Source organism: Pelodiscus sinensis, chromosome 9 (assembly GCF_052426305.1).
Source record: "Pelodiscus sinensis isolate ZL-2025 chromosome 9, ASM5242630v1, whole genome shotgun sequence".
In the NCBI taxonomy this organism is placed as follows: Eukaryota; Metazoa; Chordata; order Testudines; family Trionychidae; genus Pelodiscus; species Pelodiscus sinensis.
The window spans coordinates 13,606,818-13,627,381 of NC_143060.1; the positions used below are offsets into that span (position 1 = coordinate 13,606,818).

General features: G+C 47.1%; 1 protein-coding gene across 4 annotated transcripts in view; it reads right to left on the reverse strand.

Moving 5' to 3' along the window:
• SSBP3 (single stranded DNA binding protein 3) overlaps nt 1-19,915 on the reverse strand; it is a 156,109-nt gene extending 136,194 nt beyond the window's left edge. For 2 of the 4 annotated variants that reach the window (XM_006133473.5, XM_006133470.5), the window contains exons 1-4: nt 19,305-19,915; nt 18,459-18,531; nt 18,191-18,252; nt 16,173-16,257 (exon numbers count right to left, since the gene is read on the reverse strand). In XM_006133473.5, the coding sequence (XP_006133535.1) occupies nt 16,173-16,257; nt 18,191-18,252; nt 18,459-18,531; nt 19,305-19,360 (276 nt within the window). In that variant the 5' untranslated portion in view covers nt 19,361-19,915. The remainder of the gene's footprint in view (nt 1-16,172; nt 16,258-18,190; nt 18,253-18,458; nt 18,532-19,304) is intronic. The other 2 variants (XM_006133475.5, XM_006133471.5) reach the window with 1 other exon arrangement.
• Between the last annotated feature and the right edge of the window lie 649 nt (nt 19,916-20,564).

The window sequence follows — 20,564 nt, forward strand, 5'->3', positions numbered from 1 at the left end:
CAGCCTGAAAGGTTGCACAGCAGGCGAGATGGGGATAAAGAGGACAGGAAGGAAATGATGCTCTGGCCATATAAAAATGGGGAAGGAAGTCTTAGTTTTTCCAACTGGCTAATCCACAGTTTGAAGGAGCAAGCAGAAGGACTTGGGTATACAGGCAGTCCCCGGGTTACATATAAGATAGGGACTGTAAGGTTTGTTCTTAAGTTGAATTTGTATGCAAGTCGGAACTGGTACATATAGTAGGGGAGACTCTAGCCAAACATTTCTCCAGAGCTCAGTTTTATTCTCCCACACCTCACTTCCCTCAGTTCTTTATTCTCAAGCTGAGGTGTCTGCTGAGAAAAGCCGCTCCTCATCTCCCTGATCTGCTGAGGGGGGCGCTAGCTTCGCGTCTCCCTGGTCTGCTGAGGGGAAGCAGCTAGTGCGGGGTTGCCTCACCCCGTTTGTAAGTAGGGATCCGATGTAAGTCGGATCCATGTAACCCGGGGACTGCCTGTAAATACAATTTGACCCATCCTCATGTTGCAGTCCCCCAACCTTCCACCCTTTTGCCAAAGGGCACCTGAGAACAGGCCCCTACTAGCACCAGCCCCCTGGCAGATAGCTTCACCACTGATGCAAGTGGCAAAGATGACCGGTTCAAAGACCCAGACCTTTGTTTATTTGGAGAAATGTTCCTGTTGAGCCAGGGCCGGGAAGGGATGCATTCTCTCTGGGGAGAGAGAAGTCACCCAAAGGCACATTCTGCTGGAATCTTGGGAGGTGGAGTGGGATGCAATAGCATGCGTGGGGGTGGGTGGAGGGGAGAAGCACACAGAATTCATTGTGAACATGCAACACCCCTGATCTGCTCCAGGCTTTCGCCCCGGACCAGGCATCAGGGTAATCGAAAAAGGAACCAACTCCTGCTCCTCCTCAAGCAGCGTGTCACTTCACTTTTTGGTCAGAAAATAAAAAAGAGCCAAGGAAACCTCTGATCTGCACTGAGCTGCACTTGTGAGGCAGCGGCTATTCCTTGCTCCTCCCATCCTGCTGTGTCAGGGCTTAAGCTGAAAGCTGGCTACAAACCTCACTCTCATCAAGTCACCAGGGTAAAACACATCACCCCTCCCCCACAGTTAGCAGAAAACCAACAGCATTTTCCGCTTAAAGAAACAGCAGCTCTCCTCTCTCGCACGCTGGTTTGGTTTTTCAAGGCTTCCAGTATTATTTCCCTTAACTCTCCTTCCGCCCTCAATTCTCAAGGCCTCTCACTGTGAGGACATCACAAAATAGCCCAAGTAACCACCTTCACCATCGTTCTCGGATCGGAATCCGTTCTTGTGCTAGACAGGCACCCTTACTGCTTCAACCCCGTTAAAGGCCCTGCGTGGACCCACTCTCTCCTGTGCATTTAAACCACAGCACATTACGACATCTATGCCTGTTCGCTCAGAACCTGGGGAGCAGGTTTCGATGCCAGTTCAGGACAAAAGAAACCAACAAGTGACAGATGTGATCTGAATTCCACCCAGTGACGGCCGAGCTGTGACAAACTAGCTGACTCACGGGAAGGGGATTAACCTTTGGGTTTACCTAGGTTGTCTGGAAAGCGGCATCCACTCACTCCCTGGACGGACAAAAGGTATTTGGCAGGCACGGACAGAAGATGGAAAGCTCGAGTAACTAGCAGGAGGTTCAAGAAGCAATCTGCTCGCCCTGTAAATGTTGTGAAATGCACAATCACACCCCACTACCTCCTAGGCAGGGGTTGCGGATTATTTAAAAAAAACACCCAGCAAATCTGGAAGGGTACTTTCTACCTTCTCTAATGATGTAAAGAGACTGTGTCACACCGATGCAAGTATTTTCACCTAAAATGACTCCCTGCGCCTACAGCAGTGGTCCCCAACCTTTAGAGGCTCCCGGGCGGTGGGGCCACTCACGCGCCGGGCACCCGGGGGGTGGGGCCACGCGTCCTGGGACACGCCAGGGACGGGGATGTCCTTGCACCCGGTGCCGGCATGTGCCCCAGGGCCGGGGCAGCCCGAGCACCTTGTGCCGTGGACCCAGGGCCGGCGCCGCCGTCTGAGCCACGCGCCTGGGGCGGCACCGGCGCCGCACATCCGCATGTGCCCCAGGGCTGAGGCCGCCCGAGCGCCGCGCACCTGGGGCCAGCGCCTCCAGTGAGCCGCGCGCGGGGCCGGCCCAGGTTTTCGGCAGGTGCGCACAAATGCCCCAGCGGGCGCCATGGCGCCCGCGGGCACCGCATTGGGGACCACTGGCCTACAGCATTGTTATAGTATACAAGACCACTTCTCAGGCATTGCTTGGCTCCTTCAGGGCAGGGGTTGAAGTGTGGGGGTTGGAGGCATGGGGGTTGGAGGCATGGGGGTGGTCAGCGGCTGCTCCCCGGGGCCAGCCCAGATTGAGGGGGGGGGGGCTGCATGGCCCTATCAGCAGCTGCTTCACAGGGTTGGGGCATTTGCCGCCCTTTTGTGGTCATTCTGGGCTATAATGGCCCCCTGATGTTCATTCATGAGTATAACTGTCCCTGCTATCACACCTCCCTTTCCGCTAGATGAGAAACAATCATGGTCCTAGCACAACCAAACCCAGATCTTGCTTTAAGTTATGGAAAATGGAAGCTGCAGACCCAATTTGGTGGTCCTAGCGCTTACCATTTAGGACTGTGGTCCTAAGCTCTTTTCAGCTTAGAAAAGGGGAGAGTAAGGGGGGAATTGATAGAGGTCTATAAAATCGGGACTGGTGTAGAAAAAGTGAATAAGGAAAAGTTATTTACTTGTGACCTCTAGTTCCTATGTTATGGAAATCAAATGAAATTAATAGGTAGCAGGTTTAAAATAAATAAAAGGAAGTTTTTCTTCATGCAATACACAGTCAACCTGTGGAACTCCTTGCCAGAGGATGTTGTGAAGACTAGAACTTTAAACAGGCTTCAAAAAAGAACTAGATAAATTCATGGAGGTTAGGTCCATCAATGGCTATTAGCCAGGATGGGTAGGAATGGTGTCCTTAGCTTCTGTTTGTCAGAGGTTGGAAATGGATGACAGGAGAGGGATCACACGAGGATTACCTGTTCTGTTCACTCCCTCTGGGGCATCTGGCATTGGCCACTGTTGGAAGACAGGATACACATGTGGCTATTTGGCCAGTTGAGTGTAGCTAGTTCACTATAGCAATAGCCACTATAGTGGCTACTGCGTCAGAACTGCTTGAGCACCATGGGCTTAGGAGGAGTTCTTGAACAAATGGACTCACAGATGGATGGACAGACAGACACAAACTCAAATATATAGTAGATTATTCCTGTCTGAGTACCTAAAATGTTCCCTCCAATTGAGAATCCAGACCTAATGTGCTTAGTGCTGTACATGACCACAAAATCTGTGCCCCAAAGAGCTAACTATATGGAGAAATCAGAGGAAGAAACACAAATAGGGGATGTGACCTCCCAAGGTTACACATCAGGTCTTCAGTGGCACAAATGGGAACACACTCTATGGCCACTTTGTCAAACAGCTTCCAGGTTGCAGAGAGTTTACAGTCTGTTTCTTCCCTTGTTTTCACTCACCAGTGCTTTGGAACTGAAAAGGAAAACAAGTCAGCAACAAGCTCTCCTGACAAAGTACTCATTTTCTTTTTCAGAAGGGGGCGTTCAAGTCACTTTTGATTCTACCGTAATCGGTAAATAAAATCCCAAGCACCAGCAACACGTCAAAAGTTTATGCCTTTAAAGGGCACGCTCCGCTCTGAGGCTCCTGCTAAACAGCAGGAAACATTAACGCAAAATGAACTGCATCTGTGGTTTTCTGGAGATGAAATCTCAGAAAGCCATCCAACTGCACAGTGCATCCAAAGCAGTTTATCAGGCGTTCACACTCAGACCCCGGACACTGGATGTTTAATTGCACAAGAACAGAGAACTGAGGCAGTTTTATGTCCATTCTCTTGCAGCTAGACTGAAGTCAATTAAATGAAACCATTTCAGCATTAGGGTTCTCTCCTATTCTTTAATCTCTTACCTTTACATGGCTCCTTAAAGGAAATCATCCAACAGTGGTACCGACAGCCCCTCTAAAACCCTGTGCACAAGCAAGGATTTTGCCCAATCAGTTGCCATTTAATTTACTTATCATCTGAGCAAAGGTGACTTTGTATTCTGTTTCACAGATCCATAGAACAGCAGCATGCAAACGCATGTGCAGTATTTTAACAAGCCCTGTACTTGGTTAGCTCCCTAGACTTGGCCTGCAGCCGTTTTCAACTGAGCAAGAGGCTGTTTGAAATGAAAAAACATGTAACAAAAGGTAGGAGAAAATCCAAGTTTCCGAGATAAGGAAGGAAACGATCAGGCGAACAGGAAAGCCTCGCTCATACCCATACATGTTGCACTGACCTAACAACGCTTCAATTACCAACCAGAAAAGCAGAGAGACCTTTTGTCCTGAGGACTGTAATGCTTCTGTCACATTGTGGCTGTTAGGTTTAGTATGTGGGTGCTGGTGGTCTGTGATAGTCCCTTCTGGCCTTCAACTAAATTCTGCTCCCTTCTTCCAACCCCCCTTTGCTGCCTACCTTGCAGGACCAAGCTGGCCCATACTGTCCATTCAGCAAGCTCTCCAACATAACAGGTCATCCCCCTGTTTTTGTACATAAACTGCATATGCACCTTCTGCTCCATTTTCTTTGTTCTTCTGAAAGGACTACAAAGAAAATGAATGAAGCTCTGCATGTAGCCAGAGTTACAAGTGTCTCAGCATCTGGACCCTTAAGAACACCCACCCCCAAACTTTCATTGGCCGGGGGGAGGGGGGGAGAGCGGGGTGTTCAATGGCACCCTGAAGCCCCTGAGCAGAAGTCTACCACAAGCATCTCAGAACAGCGCCACCTGGCTGCTTGACATTTCTGGTGGCTCTGTCCTCATGCAGCAAACAATGGAATCCTCCATCACAAACAAAAAAGCAGCCTTTTATAGTGCCAGCAAAGCGGTTCCCTCACCCTAACTACCTACTCCTTCCTCACTGGCTTCATTTTCCAAATGCCACGGGTCCCCTCCAATGATGATCAAGCTAACACACCATGGGGGGAGGAGGTGGCTGGAAAAAAAAAAAAAATGACTCACTTCTGTATCACTGACATCTCAGCACTACACACCTATTGGCTAAAGGCCAGTCAGAATGGCCTTTAAGCAGGAGAGAACAGGCAGGAGAAAGGATATAAAGCATGCACCTCCACAAAGCTGACATAGATGACATGGGATCTCAGCAAACAAGAACACTGGAGAATGGGGGGAGGAGGGAACCATGAGCAATGCCCACAGGATGGGGGGGGGGGGGGGGGAAGGAGAGAGAAGAGATGTTTCCTACACGTCAATCCCCAAAACAACACTGCATCAAACAAATCTATGATTGGATCGTTTCACTTGCTACAAGCACATCAGATTTTGATCCTTCAGTGGCCATATTTTGTGGCGTGCTAACTTCAGAGCTGAGCTCTTACAAGGGGGAAAAAAATCCCCTTCCACTCCGGAAGCACAAATTCCATTTGTGTTTGCTTATATTACAAAGTGATTTATTTTGCTACTGACCGTCTTCAAGACGACAATTTTTTAAAACATTTTCTTTAATGTAACTCTCCCCCCCAGACACCCCCCACCCAAACTCTTTAACCGATGGAATCCCTTGTGGATTTAAATCTGAGAAAAGTTCGCATCTTCTGACTATTAGCTGGCATAAAATAAAATGTTGTTGCTTTACTTTACAGAGGCAGTCAGAATCAGAGGGGGAAAAACGTCTGTTTCTATTTGAAACTGTCAAAATTAGCATTCAGTAATTAAAAATCACACCCTTTCTCTTAATAACCTAACCAGCATGATACAATCAGGTTGTGCCAACTCTTTAATCTAATTGACTAATTACAGATTTTAATTTAGTCAGTTACTGAACAACTGTTGACAATTTGTTTTCATTAGGGACAGAACAGGATAAATATTTAGGAACCCCAAATCACAAAGACTGCAGCACAAGTTCTGCACCATGACCTCAGGTTTAGTGAACTATTTTTCTACCAATATCAACTAAATGAAAGTATTGCTTTAAAAACCACATGTTCTCCCAGCTCTGCTGCATTCCCCCAAGTCTTAAATAATCTTTATTATAAGCATGCTATCACTCTGAGGCCAAAGAGATGGTTTTGTCTGCAACAAACATCAATGTTATTAAAACAGCATAACTTTGTATATCAAGAGCTTCAATGGAGTGTTTTTTAAGGAAGCAGTTTTACGTCTTCGATAGATATCAACTATCCAGACAAGCTTAATCATATTTGGCTCATAAAACAGTGAACTTCTATTTTGGGGGAGTGGGATGGGAACCCCTAAGAAGTTATGTAAGTGTATGCTTTGGAGATTATTACTGAAGCTCTTAAAGACACAGATTCTTACTGAACAGATGACCATCCTTTGCCCTTATATGTCTCCATCCATCCACAAAGAGATGAGCAGTCACATGGATAGAAGACCATAAAAATCAGCATGTTTTGCTACACTGAGAGAAAAATCTACATTCTTCTTAGGGGTTTTACAGACAACCCTGAAAAGATGCCAAACATTAAGAAATTTCCTCTGTGAGGGTATGTCTACACTACAGATTTCCACCCTCTCCCCCCCAAAAAAACTTCATGTGCGTCTAAACTGCTGCCGCATTCTTTTGAAATTAAATTGAAAGAACATGGCAGGTTATTTGAAAGTGCTCTTTCGAAAAAAAAGTTGTATTAAACACAAGCAGTGCTTTTTCAAAAGAGCATCTAGACTGCCTGGGTGCTCTCTTTCAAAAAAGCAGGTCTCTCTCTTCCCCCCACCCCCTTGAAAAACAGGCTACTGTCTAGACGCTCTCTTTCGAAAGAGGCTTGTAGTCTAGACGTATCCTTAGTTGCCTATTGGGAAACTCTGGCCCTACTGTAGGGATATGGATATTCCTTGGAGACAGAAAAGGCATATTTCTTACCAGGGAAACAGGCTGTTGAGTTTGTTTCTGAGCAAGCATTTCCTTAGCAAAGCCACAAGGGAGGGAAGTTTTCTGGCAATCCCCTCTTTCCATGTGACAAAATTTGATTCTTCACAGCTCCTTGCATGCAACAGATTCTGCTCTATCGCAGCAGCAGGGCTGGTGTTCCAGCATCACTGCTGCTGTAAAGGATGCTGTGGCCAGTGCAGTACAGGTGTGACTGATTTTCTACTTGGCCACTGAACTCCTGTCAACCCTAGCCTTTTGGGTCCAAACTTTTAAATGGCACAGTATGTCACTAACTGGCTAACACGTGCGCGCACCAGTTTCCGCAAACAGAATCTGATTGGCCAGTGGCCACACGGGCTGATTATGTAGGGTTGCCAGATTGTGCTGGTTTTCAACCACATAGTTTTTTTCCCCCTACAAGTCCTTCAGATGTGACATATGCGTAGAGCAAGGCCACGTGAAGTGAGGTGCGTGCTGATTGCACACAACATTGGGAGAGCCGTGAACTCTCCAAAGCTCTGCTATGGCTCAATCACCACACCCAGCAAGCAGAGTTAACCATCCCGGGAGGCCCATCTTGGTTAACAGTCTTGCAACCCACCGAGATGACGGAAGGGCACTCCTGCTGCCTAGGCACTAGTCTAGGTCACCCCCACTGCCCCATATCGTTCCCCATTTCAGAAGTGAAAGGAGAGGTGCTTAGACCAGCTCACTGAAGTCAGGAACAGGTTTTTTTTGAGCCCCCCCCCCAAAAAAAACCCAACACAATGGCCCCCTTTAATTAAAAGCACCACTCGGCTTTCCTGCCACTCCCCCACCCCCGTGTGTGTAAGTCGGGTGCCGAGCCAGGAAAACAAAATGGCGGCCAGCATGGCACTGCAACCTTGATAAGTCCTGATAAGACAGTTGCCCAGCCTAGCAACTTCCAAGAAGTTTTAGGCTATGGGTTTACCACACAAGCTCTTCAGCACAGAACAGCAGCTCTTCGTTGATGCTGAAGAGATGGCAAGAATTACACACATGAACAGTCTATAACAGATACCGAATATCCAGAACCGCACATGATTTATCAACTGACCATTCACACGAATCCATGGTTAGGCCTGCGTAACACATGCACACTTTGCCATCTCTCAGGGCAGTGGCTCTCAACCATAGGCACACGTTATATTGCCCTGGAGTATACAGAGGTCCTAAGGGGGAAGCCAACTCATCTACACTTGCCTCATTTTACAGCAGGTTATAGAAAAAGCATGAGCCAAATCAGTACAAACTAAAATTTCATACAGATAAGGACTTGTTTATACTGCTCTATATGCTGAAATGTAAGTACAATAGTTTTATGCCAGTCGTTTTATTTTAAAATTATATGGTAAAATGAGAAAGCCAGCAACAGGGTAGCACTAGTGTGCTGTGACACTTTTGTATTTTTACATCTGATTGAGTAAGCAAGCAGTTTTAAGGGAAGAGGAACTCGAGGTACACAAGACCAGGCTCCTAACAAGGGGTACAGTAGGCTAGAAAGGTTGAGAAGCCACTGTCTTATAGGCTCAGGACATCCTGCTTTCTGCTGAGATGCATGAGTTTAAAGTGACCAAGAATAAAGGACACTAATGAAGCAAAAACCCATCCACCGCGGTGCAGGCTGAGACTGCTCCAGTCCAGCCAGTTCAGGTCCTGCCCTCAGCAGGAGAGCAGGGGTAAGCATGGGCTATTCCAGTCCAGCAGCGAGTGGGGGGGCTGTTCCAGCTGGGCTGGAGTGACTCTTCCTTCTCCCCCCCCCCCCCCCCCGTTAGTTAACCAACGTTAACCAATTAAACAGGATTTGATATCCCTACTACAAACACTAGTTTAAAGGACACCAAACACAAAGGCATTGTGCTAGTTGCATGTGATTGCACAGGTTTCCAGGTTAGTGGAAGTTGTGGGAACAAGGCCACGCAATAAAAACCTCATTTTTGTTGTTGCTGATAGTGAAGGAGTAACAGGGGTGGAGATTCCCCCTACAGATACCTATGGGCACAACACATCCCTGAGGCTATGTCTAGACCAGCATTGCTCAACCTTTTTTAATTTGCGACCCCCAGAGCCAGGAACAGTTTTTGTTGAGCCCAAAAAAAAAAAATCCCCAACACAATGGCCCCCTTTAATTGAAAGCACCACTCAGCTTTCCTGCCACTCCCTCCATCCCCCTGTGTGTAAGTTGGTTGCAGAGCAAGGAAAACAAAATGGCGGCCAGCATGGCACTGCAACCCCCATCCCAGAAAGGCAGCTGCAAACACCCCCCCCCCCCCCCGTTGCACACCACTGGTCTAGACTACAGGGTTTCCTGGAAAAACTCAGCCACGTCCATGCAACGCATCTGCTCTTCTGGTTTCTTTGGCGTACCTTTTTCCAATAAAGCCCCATAGCGTAGACATAGCCTAAGAAGTCAACACCTTCTACAGTACAGCCCCAGCCAAGGAATTGGCAGCTTAGTTTTCAGGGTTGAAAAACCACTGTCTGGATTCTATACTTGGTGTGCAGCCACTGAGGGAGCACAACTGAAATACCTATGATCTTATTCAGCCTGGACAATGCTCTGCTGAAAGACCCCTGCTTGCGTCCAATTTCCCTATTGATTAAAATTATGCATAGTAACACCAATAATTGAAGCCCGTCAGAACCAAAATACTAACACTGGATCTGCTGGTTTTGCACTACATAAGGAAGTGGTTCTCCAAATGTGTCTCAGGACCTCAGAGTGGGTTATGACCCCATTTTAGTGGGGTCACCAGGACTGACTCAGACTCGATGGGGTCCAATGTCAAAGTCTGACCCCACCATTCAGGTCCAAAGCTGAAGCCAGGCTCCAGCCCTGAGAATAGGGGCTTAGGTTATAGGCTTCCCACCTGGGGCTGAAGCCTTTGGGCTGTTTTTCCCCTGCCCCTCCCCCTTCCCCTGTGCTTGGGGCTCTGGGGTTTGGGCTTTGCATCCTATCCCCACCCTAGGGCAATAAGGATTGGGGCTGCTCAGGCTTGGGTCCCCATGCCTGGGATTGTGAAGTAATTTTTGTTGTCGAAAGGGATCACGGTGCAATGAAGTCTGAGGATCCTTAACACCAGAGATTTTCAAATGATACCATTTAATTCAAACTAAACACAAAGGGGCAAATTTTGTATGTTCAAAGGGAAAAAAAATAAACAGGGATTGCTTGATAGCTGAAGCAAAGGAGATTTTTTTTTTAACTGAACTAGCCATACCATCTTTTCCCGGACTAATCATAGCTTTCCTTGCACTGCCCATCTTCCAACAAGCCTGGAGAAGTTGAACAGGAAAAGCTGGATTGATTTACATTTTCTAAAGCCATTTAGCTTGTTAAACACAATGCTTTATTTTCCATGCAAACATGTGATCTAATGATCTAACATTCTCACCCATCAGCCACCCTAAGGGGCCAAAACACCTTTTGAAACCTATATGAATGCAATGGGAGAATTTTTAAAATCTCATGTGACCAAAAAAGTGAGTTTTCTCTCAATACTTCTCTTCTTCCAAGTTCAGCTTGAAGGAGGCTATGCAGACAGAGTAATGCCACAAAAAGTATGTAGCGACAGTCAACTAGATTTAAGTTCATTTTCTGTAGCTTGAGGCCAAAATCGACTAAAGTGGTTCTGGTGATCAAGTTTTCTGCAATTCCCCATTCTATGTATTAGCTATTTGACAGAAATTCACTGCGGTATTTAAACTGGCAGTCATCACAGCTAACTCAAATTGTATTGGCTTTCACAATGTTGAAATGCTGAACTGCAACCATCAATCGGCCAATTCTGAGATAACGTGGTGGTTGAAATTCCCTGTCATGCTGTACAATCCTTTTGTAGCTCACCGGCTCAGAAGACGCACAATGAAACCTGCAACAAGAGTGTCTGGCAACACAGCGCACACTGTAATACGAGTGTGCTTACAGAGGGGCTTTGCCGAGAAGCAAGATAAAGGCAGCCTTGCCAACAGCAGTAACCTCCAGAGAGAGGATAACATTTTCTATTGGAAACACACACAAAAATACTGAAACTAGAGACAGATTTGGGATATTTCTCCCCCACATGCTCTTTTGAGGTTTCCACAATCCCCAAACTGAAGCAGAGAATAAAAGAAACACGTCCAATTTGATTTGATCCTGCATGCAAGATCCCGAAATCAGTATATTAATTGCTACGGGCTGAATGCAAAGTTTAGAACAGGACAAATTGTAAGAGTTAACTGGAAACCCATGTATGTGGCCTAAAATGAATGTCGCTTTTAATTTTTGGATGAGCTGTTTCTGTACATGATTGGTAATATACCAACTATAGCAAAGCTACAAACAAGAATAATTTACTTAGGAGTACTGGCTTTTGAGACACACTGGAAAGCTATAGTATTTTGACTTGCTCTGGATAGAAAAATAACCCCTTAAAGACACCTGCTCGTAAACTTATACGCCCACTACTTGATAAACCACCTCACCAAAAGCACAGCATCTCTCAAACCAAGTTAACAGCTCAGACTCAGTGGAAACTGCCTTTTGTAACCAGGTAAGAACTGTGTTTATTAAGAAAGTGTGATTTTTATTTAAATATTAAAACTTGATGGGGGGGAATTGGTAATTTCTCCTGCTGCTACTATTAGTTTTCATAAGGTTATATTGGTAAGTGAAATGGAAATTACACAGCATGCAAATACCACACTTAATACTGTGCTAATGAAGCACGCTGCTGCTCTTACTCCAAAGCCTGCATTCCCTAAGCCAGTTGATCTTGAGAGATGTGCCTCTTCATGTCTCCAAAGGACCACACCTCCAAGATAAACAACGGGAAAGCAGCATGGAAGGGAAACTTGCCAAGTTTGAAGTGTGTTTCAACTGGCGTATCATTTCATGCTAGTTGTCAAGCGCAAGAGGTTTTAAGACCAAAACATCTAAAGCTGGTTATTTGCCAGTGCCCCATTCACACGAAAGTGAAAGCAGAGAGTCATGCACTTTTGCAGTGGAGTAGCAAATGCAAAGTGTCTCGGTACATTAATGTCATTTCATGCATTGCAGACACATGCAATCGCCAAAAACCAAGGTCTGTAATTGGTGAAGTATAAACATGATGTTCTACAAACCTGTGACATGCTGTGTAATGGGATAGTTTTACCACATCCAGCACATGAAACTCTGTTCTGCCCACTCTGTTCATGATTTACAAAGGAGTCTTTTTGAGTCTCATGTTGAGCACAAGCAACAGTAATTGTTAAAGCACTTTCCCCACTCCAGCACTTTCTTCGAAAAGTTCCCACTTCAACCCCATACCTTGCGATCCCAAATCGCAACCAAACACACACTCTAGGACTCTGCTTGGGAGTCCTTTCTGAATCTACAACTATCAGTCATTACAGGTTCAAGAGGTTGCTGCTTAAGCCACATAGGAACGGTACTGCCAGCCCCTTCAGGCCCCAATGAGCAAGGGACAAGGAATCAAACACCGTAATCTTTAGGCAGACCTATCTTCTCCATATGATGGTTTAGGGCAGCTGCCCCAACCATCTGCAGGGCCCAGGGGGACTACTGAGGGAGAGGGGGAGGTGGCATGGGGCAGCATCAGGGGACAGGCCTCCTCACATTCACTGCAGCTGCAGGACAGCACCCATCTCCAAGCCAGGTCGAGCCGCTGCACAGTGGTGATGGGAAGCAGAGCACCCCAGCCTGGTCCATTCCACTCTCCTGAACGATACAGGGCTCAGGGGGACAGGGGCTGGGCGTTCTGCTTCTCACCGCCAAGGTGAAGTGGAGCAACCAGGCTAGGCAATGGCAGAACAGCACAGACTGCTGTGTGTGCTTTGCCCTGCTTCTGGGACTCCCACCACTACAGTGAGCGGAGGAGGGAAGAAGATCTCTGCTGCCACCTTGTACTAAGCCCCCGGGGGGCTGCATAACTCAGGGGACGGAAGACGTAGAAGGAGGAGGGGGGGGCAGAGCAGGGAGGTTGCTGGGGAAGAGCCCAGCCCTTAAATCATGCAACATGCAAGGCAGTTCTCACATTTTCAAACACTCTTTTCAGCTTCTGTAACAGATGTTCTGCTTTGGAACAGCAATTTAAGAGAGAGTTCAGAAGATGACGGGAGCCTCCATTCAGACTTTGGTGCTCCTTAGTAACCTCGAGAAGATAAATTCTCCCCCAACTCCACCGCCTAAAAAAAGAAAACCTCCTTATCCTTCCGCGTGCTACGTACACAAAGACTGGCATCACCATCACCCTAGAGCCCAACTCCAAAGGAAAATAGAAGTGCGTTAACAAGAGATAGCTCTGGTGTTGTGATTTAAAGAGAATCCAGCGTCACAGCCCCATTTGTTTGCATTTTCAGAGCACTCGCTCCAGAGCTATGGGCCATGTACCCATCTCAGAGAAATGGGCTCCTATTCATACAAAAAGTTTATCATTTGCTCCCTCTGTTTGGTCAATATTTAAGTTTTATACAGGTAGTTTCCTCGCCCTGAAAAGTACACTATATACTCCTGCTGTGAAAACATTGATTCTGAGGAAAAAAGCTCTATGAACATCTACAGTAAGCAACAACATGAAGAAGAAACAATTGACCGCTTTACGGCCAACGAGAGGGTGTGGAGAATAAACGGTGCAATTAAGAGAAGGGAGAGGAATGGGGTGGAAAAGAAAATCTTCTTAGGAGTCTTCATAATAAAACTAAAAAGGTAAAGTACTTAGGGTTGTTACGAAACTGTATTACACTGAGAATTAAAAAACAATCAGGACTATGTCTATTTGCTGTAAGCTTAAAGCAACATGTATTAAAGAAGTTTATGTGAATCTAATGCACTCATCCCTATTGTTAGAATTATTACCAAGCTAAAAAAGATTAATTTCTCTAAATACACTAAATCCTCAGACACTATTATAAGGCTGCTGCTAGTGCTGCTATATCTTAGTGGACAATACCATTAAGAACACCTTTCGCGGTATATCCAAGATCTACCCAAAAAATAAAATCTGGTCTCCTGTGCCAATCGTGCCAATCATGGAGTCTTAACACTTTCAGGAAAAGAGATGCTTCAAGAGCGACTGTCCAGCTGCTGTCCTCAGCAGAGTTTTCATGAACTTTAGGTGTAAGTTGGCATTAATATGAAAGGTTGGTTGACCAGCAGTTAGTCACTTTGTAACTCATACTCCTGATTATGAAGTTCAGCTTATAATTCAATCTTTCAAACACAAATTCACGTAAAAGACATTGCCACTTCATTGGAAATGTTCTAAAATCTACAGCACATATAGAACAGCATTCACCAATGAAAAGAAAAGCCACCGTAGAACCACACAGACCAAAGGAAATCAGCAATTTCTGTTTCCCTTTCTCTAGGGGACAGCTCGACAATTCCTGATTGTGGGAATCAATTACATGTCTGCATCCTGAATCACTATTGAGACATTTCTTTTTTAACCTGTTGTGAAAACATACGCTGGCTAGATGGAAACACCACCTTTAACACATTCATAGCAAATACTTTCAAACAGCAGTTACATCCCAAGAGCTTTCATGCTTTGCCACCTCAACAACAAATGCCTTACCAGGTAACTGATGGAGCAGTTGAAAGGTCTTCAGGGTGGTCTGTAACTTACACAGCAAGTCACTCTTATAGGACAAATCTCAACGTACGTTCCAGTAGCAACTGCCAGATGCACAAGAAGGCTGACAGCAGTAGTGTAACAGGAAGGGAAAAGGTTCTGCACCATTTTCTCCTGAAAATACTATGAGCCGGACAGGAAGGAGACTGCTGCGATTGCTGTTAGTACAATGAAACTCCCTGACATTTTCATGTAGCAGCCTAGCCCAAGCCTGCATCAATTCCTCAGTCCAAATTCCTCTGTCAATAACTCAACAACTTATGTTCAAGTGAATGCTAGCACCTACTCAAACAGTCTCACCTAGGTAGGAGCAGACAACTCAATTCCTCCTCCACAGCTAAGCCCTGGATCCTGCTGTGGCAGAGGTCATGGTACTTTATATGGCAGAAGAGATCTCAATGACAGAGCATTCTCACTAGTCCATTCTGATTCAAGTGCCAAACGGTCTCATAAAACATTCAGGAGTGCCAGCAGGGTTACCCGGCTGCTGCCGACAGCCACACCAAGATGATGAGGTTCAAAAAAAATGAAGTCTTCTCTTATCAAAGATCTTCAAACCCTTCGACTCTGAAATCACCATGGCCAGCAAGCAATCACATCCCAGAGACAAGCTGCAGAGTTTGCACAGGCTGGGAGTACATGGAATAGCCAGCCTCGCTCGGGGCAGTGTCCCCACTAACAGTTCAGATGGCTGCAAAGCCTCAAGCAACAGCAGCCCTACGACTTCTAGCATTACAAGGGAAAAAAGCCAGCTGCAGATGCCCTTATTATGCACATCTGCTATTTATCTGGGATCCCTTGGACGTGAATCTGCAGTACAAACAGTTGCCGTCTCTCATCCAATCCCAGAACAAAGCCTTTTCAACCAGCTACCAAAGTTAGGTTCCCAGCCGCTACCTAAACCATTTTCAAGTAATTTCTTGCTTCTAGACACTCCACAGCCCTTAAACAGGATCTTCAACAAAAAGGGGTTAAAGGAGAAGACTGCAATGCAGTCTTAATGAAATGAAGTACTTTTATATTGATATTTTTGAGACAGAATTACTGGATGTCCAAAGCAAGCAAACCAGTAGCCTTAAGTGCACTTTGCCTGCAATGAGTGGATCGTTGTCCCCCCCACTAAAGGGACTGCACTTTGAAGATTTTTCCCCTTTTCAGATCCACAGATTACATACCTTTTTCTGTGCAACAAAAAAAAGGCTTGTAGCAATGTTCTCAACATGAGAAATATCAGCCAAGCTTCCCCAAAGCACAGCTACAGCAAAGCTTTGTTGTCCATTGCTACGCAAAACTACTTAATTCTACCAATAGCCAGAACACCTTTAAGCACTCAAGATAAGTATCTGAACTAATTTACATAATTGCAATATTATGAGATACTGTTCAGCCAAGTCAGAACACTGGTGATTAAAAAAATAAGGTACTGCCAATTGGCTACATTTGCTTTTGGTGTGCTGAAGAGGTTCAAGCTATCTGACCCCATAATTATAACAAGGATTAAAAATTTGTTACTCACGTAATCATGAAAGGCTTTTGCTTCACTTGAATGTTCACAAGTATCTCGCCTTTCAGGAGCTGCACAGTAAAGGTCCCAAAATACGCTGCACGGCAGAAAAAGCAAAACAGGATCTGGTTACTAATTATTACCTATATATTAAACAGTAAATGTACAGTGGCATAGTACAAACTGTGCCAACAGTTCATTAAAGGTGAACAGCTTTCCACTTCAACTGTGGTCGAGAATGTTTAATACACATCAGAATCCTGGATCTCATTTCATTCCCGCCAAACCTAACAATTCCTCCAAATAAAAGCATTTAAAACCAGGTTACCTTAAACATTTTAAGAGACAAAACTAGAACTGGTAACAATTACAATAAGCTGACAATGTAATGAAAAGGAAAGAAAAGGAATGCATGGACTTCTAAAACCTCAACTTAAGAGGTTATCAACATCCACATCTCAAGATGCCGCTTCACTCCTGTCCCCCAGAAGGTGTCCCAGCGGCCTCCCTCCTTCTCTCCCCACAGCTTTGAGCAACTTTTGCAAGAATCCTGGCGTTTCAAATTCCAGTGTTAATCTACTGAACCTCCACATCAGGTAGCAGGTGGGAAGTATTCCCACAATGAGCCTGCCTCACCATCACAGCAATTTCACTTCAGCATGGGAAGCCAATCAGCACACTCTTTCACGGTGTGCATTCTTCAGGATTGACTGCACACAGGATTCCCAGTTATGAACATCTCAGAAGGCACCTCTAGACTGCTCTCCCTCAGATACACAGCCTCACCCCACATAGCATGGAGATGCTGACACATTGCTTCTCCTTGACTTGCAAGTTTCAGGGCAACATCCTGCCACTTGAGAGCTTGAAAATGACTGGGTGACAATCCAGTGACAGTATTAGTATACATATGGCAGCAAGCAGAGCGCCTGCAGTTTTGCAGGATCCAAAGGCCTCAATTCTATAGCATATTCCCCAAACTCTTGTTACCCAACATGCAGGCATGGGCAGAAGTCAGCCTGCCTATACAGGTAACATAAACCAACCCTCCTACCACACACATACACTCCCACTAGTAATACCATAGGTCTAGTCTTCAGAAGCTAGTCTGCATCCTTCACTAAGCTGGCAAAAGCAATTACCAACTGGGTTTCTTTTTCCCAGCTAATACTATGTTCTCAGTTACTCAATTCAGGGGAGCTCACAGCACCACCAGTCTCCGAGGCTCCCAAATCCAGCCCTAAGGTGGAAAACTGGTAGGCATGCATGAAAACTTGGTTTTCCTGAACTTTGGCAATATAACCAGAACTCTCTCAAACTAGCCAGTGCTGATTGTAAAAAAAATCCAAACATACACCTACCACATACTCACAAAGCTACCACAAACTTTAAAATAAAAAATGCATTTGAAATCCATTGACAGTAACTTCATGGACACAATTATTCTTCCCTTGTTTCCTAATGCAGAATAGTCAGTTCTTCAGAAACTGACGCACCCTGCACATTTGCCCCAACAGCACACTTACCAAAGATAAGCCACAGATACTGGCCTCTCCTGGGTCTGTATAACTTATTTCCACCAGTCAGCACTGAAAGGAAATGGGCATTGCCTCCCCTCACCCAAAAACCAACCCCCAAAACCACCAAGTCATCCTGAATCACCATCTTAAAGGAAGCAAGAGCTCTCTTCTGCCCTTGCTTTAGGATGATGTAGAGGGGCAGACACCACTTAAAATACCCGGGACATACAGCAAGAATTAAAAAACCAAACCAACAGGAAGTTCTCCTCTTCTTCATTATAACAAAACAACATTTTCCACTAATTTAAAATAAAAACATTCTCTCCCTTAATGAAATGCTGCTGTTCACCATCATACACGGTTACAACATAACATTTATTTTTCAAATGAGGCAAGGTTCAAAGCCAAAACTTTTACCTAGGTTATTTTTTTCTGCCAGTGGGGTTGAGATGAAACATTTAATTTTTTTGGGGGGAGGGGGAGGCAGGAGAATTCAGAATGCACACTTACCACCACCATGAATGTAGAAACCCAGGAGGCTCTCCTAGCGTGATATTTTTTTCCCATCGGATCTACAAACAAGAAAGCGTGCAAATCGGTTAGATGAGGCAGGGGGAGAGCCAGAGAGGACGCTCCGCCAAATAGCCAGGAGGCTCCGAGGCCAACTAGCAATAAATGGCAAAAGGTGATAAAAATTCAAAATGGAGGCCACAGTGGCTGCTTCTGAAAACAAAGGCTATCAGGAGAGGGGGGGTCAAAAATAAATAGAGCCACTTACCTCTGATAAAAAGGTCTGTGCTGATTTCTGCGCTCCTACGTGCAGCAAATATTCATAGACGTATAAAGCTAACCTGTAAAAGTGCAGAAAGGCAGACACCATTACATTGGAAAGCACTTCATAAAACCGTCCCACTTCGACAAAACGGTGCCTCCTCTCCTGGGAGAGCCATGCGAAAAGCTTGGCAGGAAAGGGCACGCCATCACCACCAGTATGGGGGGGGGGGGAAGAGGAGAACCGCTCCTTTCGCCTCCCCTCCCCCGCAAAAAACTTGACCCTACTTTAGTGCAGGAAACAGAATTACTTCTCCAGGCACATGCACAATTCAGCACGCAGCCAGTATCCCAAGTCACGGAGCCGCCTGCAACCCAGAGCCTCAGCAACTCCAGAAGAAGGGGCGGGGGGGGGGAAGAGAGAAATCTGGGGCCAACCCTAGACGTGCATGGGGAAACCTGAGGATGTAGGAGAGGAGTGAACAGAACCGCTTCGTCCCCAAACCCTTTGCCTCCAACATCCTTTGCCTGCCCTAGCAGGCGAACTCCAAGAGCAAGCGCTAAGCGAGGGGACCAGATGGGGCACAGAGCCTGGGAGCAAGTGATCATACCCAAACAAAGCCCCTCACCCCTTACACTTGCATGGATGGACAGACAGAGTCAGACAAAAGGACGCCGTGGAAGCTGCACGCCTCCCCTCCCCCGGGACAGGGCAGCAATTAAGGGGGGACTCCAGCCTCCAATCCAACCCCACCTCCCCGAACCGCGCTGCAACGGGGCGTGGGGGGCGAAGAGGGCGCCAACTATTGGACTCCCCCTCCAGAGCCGCAAGCTTCGCCGCAGTCGCGCTTACTTTTCCCGAGCCTGCCCGTCCGAGGGCACCGCCGAGCCTTTGCCTTTGGCGAACATGGTCCGCAGTGAAGAGAAGGCGAAGCCGCCACTGGCTCTGCCGCCGCTGCCTGGGTCTCTTCGGTGCCGCTCGGTCTCCCAGCCCCACTCCCCTCGATGTGGCTTGCCCCGGCCTTGGCTGCCCCCCCGCTCGCTGGCTCCGGCTCCAGCTGTCAAAGCCCCAGCCCCGGCCCTGACCCCATCGCCCCAGAACAGCTCCTGCCCCCGGCTCCTTCCCCTGCTGTTGCCGCTGCTCCCACCACGGCTACTCCGAGCTCAACCGAACGTGGCTACACTGTGGATGGAACGCGGCGGGCGTCAACGTTCCACAATTGATACACGCCCCGGCCTATCGACGACCAGTGGGGGGGAGGGGCTGCCCCGCCCCCAAGCGACATGTTAAGGTGACACCGAGCTAAACGCGAGCGCCAGCCTGCTCTGTGCGGGCAGAGCTTGCCTCGGAGGGGCCCCACGAGGTGTGGGGCTTCTCCTGCTACTGGAGGCCGAGAGCTGTTCCCAGCTCCCTTGCTCTATGGCTTCCTTTTCCCACCTTAACTGCCTCCTTCCGTTCCCTTGCCCCCTAAAGCCCAATCCCCCCTTTTACTCCCCCAGTCATTCGCCCTCCCCCTCTTTCATACACGACCTACCTCCACCCCACTTCCCCGGCTTCCTCTCCCATGAGGCGTCCCCGCTAGCTTCTTCCCCTAACACCTCCTTCCGTCTCCACCCCCCCAGCCCTGTCCCTAAGCCCCAAACCTCCTAGCAGCCACCCCTCCCGCCTTCCTGCCCCAGCTGTCCGTTTCCTCCCCTTCCCCCGCCTTGCTCTTAAATCCCTACCCGCCGCTGCCCACAATCTACCTTTATCCTAATTTCCTTGTGACCCTCCTCCTTCTCCACTGCTCTCAGCCCTTGTGCCTATGTCTGCCCCTCGTGGGGAAGCGCTGGGTACCCTGTCTTGGGGGGGGGGGTCCATGTCACCCCGCGCCCGAACTGCTCTACCCCCTGGGGGTGAGGTCTCGGAGCGCCTCACTCCGGGGACTGGGAGGGGGGAGCCTAGCACAGTACCTGAGCCACGGGAAATGACTGGGAGCGTGGGGCAGGTGTGCATGTTTTTTAAACAAGGCAAACTTGAAAGTCCAGGATGAGGGAGGAAATTGACGAGGGTGCGAGCACAGTGAACCAGGCGAGGAGCCTGGCTGGAGCCTGCCTGCACCGAAAGAGCCAC